This window comes from Pecten maximus, unplaced genomic scaffold, assembly GCF_902652985.1.
Source record: "Pecten maximus unplaced genomic scaffold, xPecMax1.1, whole genome shotgun sequence".
Classification (NCBI taxonomy): domain Eukaryota; kingdom Metazoa; phylum Mollusca; class Bivalvia; order Pectinida; family Pectinidae; genus Pecten; species Pecten maximus.
Genome location: NW_022981832.1, coordinates 1 through 4,104, shown reverse-complemented (window position 1 = coordinate 4,104; position 4,104 = coordinate 1). Strand labels below are relative to the sequence as shown.

The window sequence follows — 4,104 nt, the reverse complement described above, 5'->3', positions numbered from 1 at the left end:
TTTTAATCCGACACACGTCAATTATAATCATATAAAATAATAACACCAGGGGTGTAGCCTAAAACACATTCATAAAACATACTTTAAAATGAATACATATCCGGAAGGACATACAGAAAGAAGTAGAGAAAGCGAAGGATACAGTACCGACGGATGACGAGATCAGCAAACATCAGTGTACTAAGGGAGGCAACTCCTATAGTTTTCGTACAATTTTTACTCGAACATAATTCACAAGTGAACGTTCAGTATGCGAGTTTTCAAATTGTCAATTACTAACAGGGTATCAGGGTTCTAAAATAGCGTGTCATTTATCTAATATCAGTACGTATATGTGACCCATATATCAGTATCTCCCGGCTTGTGAGTATATAAGATAACGACCCGATACGTTATCAAAACAGTCAGATATAATACAGGGATACAGGATTCTAAAATCATGGCGTCGGCTACTTTTATTGCCGCTGTGTTCGTCTTCATTTCTACGTCTGTGGTGACCGATGGTCAAAAACCATGTTGCTCCCCTGACAAGTGGACGGCACATCTTCTCCAAAAAACAGGGGCGTATAACTCTGTCACGACTGTGGCCTCCAAACGAGACGTCAGTAGCCTCATTTACTATGATCACACTGTGAAAAAAATGGCCATCTTCTCTGAAATCAAGAACACGACCTTCAACTCGACCACTTACTTACAACGAATCATGGATTTTAATAAGGTATTGTACTCTCAGTTTTAGCAGCAGTTTATACCACTAGACCACATCAACGTTCTGCATAGAGTCGGTGTGGCAATGGGTTAAGGAGTTTACCCTTTATTTTGTTTACCTTATAAAATCATAAATTAAATGGAGCACGAAAATAATGACGACACTTATAGTGTATTCGAGCTAGGGTCTAAGGTCAAATATATACATCTAGGCAGCATGTTGTATCAGGCAGCTAGTACTAATTAATTCAGACACGGAGGTAACACAACCAGCGGTTGTTGGATATGAAATTTATTTCACTCGAGTAAGCTATTATTTTGTTAAGTTGCAATTTACAAATCAAGACACTAGATATTAAAGCAACGGTACCATTATGTTATACATGTTATAATGTACATTTATCGAGAGAAATATTTAAGCATATTCAAATAGTATTACCTGAAAGTATTTTGAGAAAATAGATATTTAAAACCTATTGAAACAAAATACTGATACAATGGAACAAGGAAAATGACATTAATTTAAATCTAACTTGAGATTCTAGTATCAGCCTGACAGCAACATAAATATTTCAGTTTTTAGATACAATATGAATTGAAATACTGGACACTTCCACATCTGTACCCTTTAAGAGGGCCAAATGGTAGAATCTCAGGTTAGCGGGCTCTGGTAATCCAGTCTGGTTAGGTTGGCTGCCGTGAGAAGACGAAATCACCAGATTTCATCTACTTATGCGGTTCTTTTTGTCGTTGTGCGCGTGGCAGCACAGCTTGAGGTTCGTCAGTGGCGTCTTCTCCAAGAGTACTATCGGTCTCATTGCTTGAATCAATACTGGCATCATCATCATCACCATCATCACCACCAACACCACCACCACCGGCGACACCACCACCGTCGCCGTCGTCGTCGTCACCGCCGTCGCTGGCTTCCCAGTTGTTGGATATCTTGTGTAGTCCGTTGAATGCTACTATCTTTACTAATACACGATCACCGATGTTAACTGTAGCTCCACGAACCTTCTGATCTTATTGTCCTTCCTGTCAAGAACGGGTCTTGTAGACGTCAGCAGAGGCTATTTCGTAGGCTCGTTTTAGTTTATTCCTCAAGTCGTCGACATTAGGCCTGATATCCTTGTGTTGGTGACCGTTGTCACGCTGTCCACTTGTATGACTTCTCACTCAATGATCTGGTTTTTCCCATTCTCTGCTTCAAAGGTAGAATGTCTAGACAGTCTTCGTCGCTGTTGTTAACGCCAAGATGGTGGCTGATCTTAAAGTCATATGCTGGATTTGTATCGTTGTGACGTCGCGTCCAGCTTGGCAGATGTTAGCACATATGTCAAAGAGTTGCTGTGTGTAACCGTGGTGAACTGGTGACCCTAGAGATAGTCGCTGAATTTATCTGTTACAGCCCATTTCAACGCCAGGAACTCTAACTTAGGATTGGGTAGCGCTGTTCTAACCTTGATAACCCTCGAATACCATACGCGACCGCCCTCTTCATGTCGCTCTGCTCTTGGTAAAGTACTGCACCAAGCCCAAACCCTGAAGCGTTTCCTGTATGTAGGAAGAATGGTTTCTTGAAGTCCGGGTGTCCGAGGATAGGCGGTTGAGTTAAAAGTTTCTGAAACTTGTTGAATGCCTGACCCTGTTCGTCACCTCAAAGAGCTTATTGCCTGCGACTAAATCATGTGTCCCGTCGATTCTTCGAAGGGCATACACGTCCTTTACTGTTGGTTGATTCAACGATTATCCACTGGTTACTTCCCCTTCGGACGATCAGCGTGTATCTCTATTTGCTCAAGGGCATCCCCCGACTCTTCTTTTTCATCACTACCAGAGCTTTCCTCAATTCCAACTAGCTGCTACTCGCACAACAGGGCCCTGAATTGTGGCTGTTCGCGTAGAGATGTTGTTGATATGGATGGTAATATCATCCCTGTGCCGGTGACTGTAGGAAATGACAGCTGGTGTAATAGCCATGTCGTCTTGTACCAATGATCCTGGAGTCGGGTGTATCAGAGAACAAACCTACATATTTCCTGGGGCTGGTAGTGTGGCTAGCAAGTGTCTGCCCCGCGACGCTGGCCTGTTGGAGTAGCACTGGGTAGCTTGGCTCTACATCCTATCTTAAGGTATCCTTTCTGACCGCATCTGTAATTGGTAGGCACAGCATATGAGGCTTCAGTTTCATATTCTTCATGATACTTAGGCGCTTCTCAATCTCTCTTGTGTCATTTCAGCCATGATTAGGGATGGGAAGGTCAGTACTGCAGTGACTTTGTAGCTAACTATCAACAGCATTCAGATAGTATTATACTGATGTATCCAAGAGGTGAAAACAAGTTGATAATGATTGTAAAATTAATCAACGCCAACAAGTACAGGTGCTAAAAGGGAACTGAGACTATTATGAATTGCCTTCTATTAAAATCAATCCTGCAATATGACATATCTCTTCTGTATAATATTCAGGGTCTAGAGTGGAGGATTGACGGGAAGAACTGTACACGTCACGTGACCACGGAGCCTATGCCTCAGCCGTGTTTCCTGGGTATGTGATGAATTGATATAACAAAAGCCTCATTTAGTACGTAGTTTTTATTAGTCCCCTGCCGTTTGAAAAACGGGGGGACTTTAGGTTTACCCTCCGTCCATTTGTCTGTCCGTCTGTGCGTCCGGCCGTCCCTCCGTCCGTCTGTCTGTCTGTCTGTCACGCAATAGTTGTCCGGACAACTCCTTCTAAAGCAATACTCCGATTTTAATGAAACTTGGTATACATGATCAGTATAACATGTAGTTGTGCATCCCATATTTTTTTTTTCGAAAAACCAATTTTCAAAATGGCTGCCGACTTCTCATTGGTTGAGACTTGCCGGACAACTCCTCCTAAAGTACTACTCCGATTTTAACGAAACTTGGTATACATGATCAGTATAACATGTAGTTGTGCATCCCACATTTTTTTTTTAAAAATTCATTTTTCAAAATGGCTGCCGGCTTCTCATTGGTTGAGGCTTGTCCGGACAACTCCTCCTAAAGTGCTACTCCGATTTTAATGAAACTTGGTATACATGATCAGTATAACATGCAGTTGTGTATCCCACATTTATTTTTCGAAAAACCAATTTTCAAAATGGCCGCCGACTTCTCATTGGTTGAGACTTGTCCGGACAACTCCTCCTAAAGTGCTACTCCGATTTTAATGAAACTTGGTATACATGATCAGTATAACATGCAGTTGTGTATCCCACATTTATTTTTCGAAAAACCAATTTTCAAAATAGCCGCCGACTTCTCATTGGTTGAGGCGTGTCCGGACAATCCTAAACTACTACTCCGATTTTAACGAAACTTGGTATACGTGATCAGTATAACACGTAGTTTAAAAAAAAA

The 4,104-nt window shown here is 41.8% G+C and overlaps 1 protein-coding gene across 1 annotated transcript; it reads left to right on the top strand.

Annotated features, from left to right (window-relative positions):
• Positions 1 to 382: 382 nt before the first annotated feature.
• LOC117320243 lies at positions 383 to 3,270 on the top strand. The gene is made up of 2 exons (XM_033874891.1): positions 383 to 718; positions 3,184 to 3,270. Exons 1-2 carry the CDS (start codon positions 440 to 442, stop codon positions 3,268 to 3,270), a joined length of 366 nt encoding a protein of 121 aa, XP_033730782.1. The 5' UTR covers positions 383 to 439.
• Positions 3,271 to 4,104: the final 834 nt, after the last annotated feature.

Coding starts and splice junctions, on each gene's coding strand:
- LOC117320243 (XM_033874891.1), top strand. CDS start 440: ATGGCGTCGGCTACTTTTATTGCCGCTGTGTTCGTCTTCATTTCTACG. Junction 719..3,183: donor GAATCATGGATTTTAATAAG/GTATTGTACTCT, acceptor TATAATATTCAG/GGTCTAGAGTGGAGGATTGA.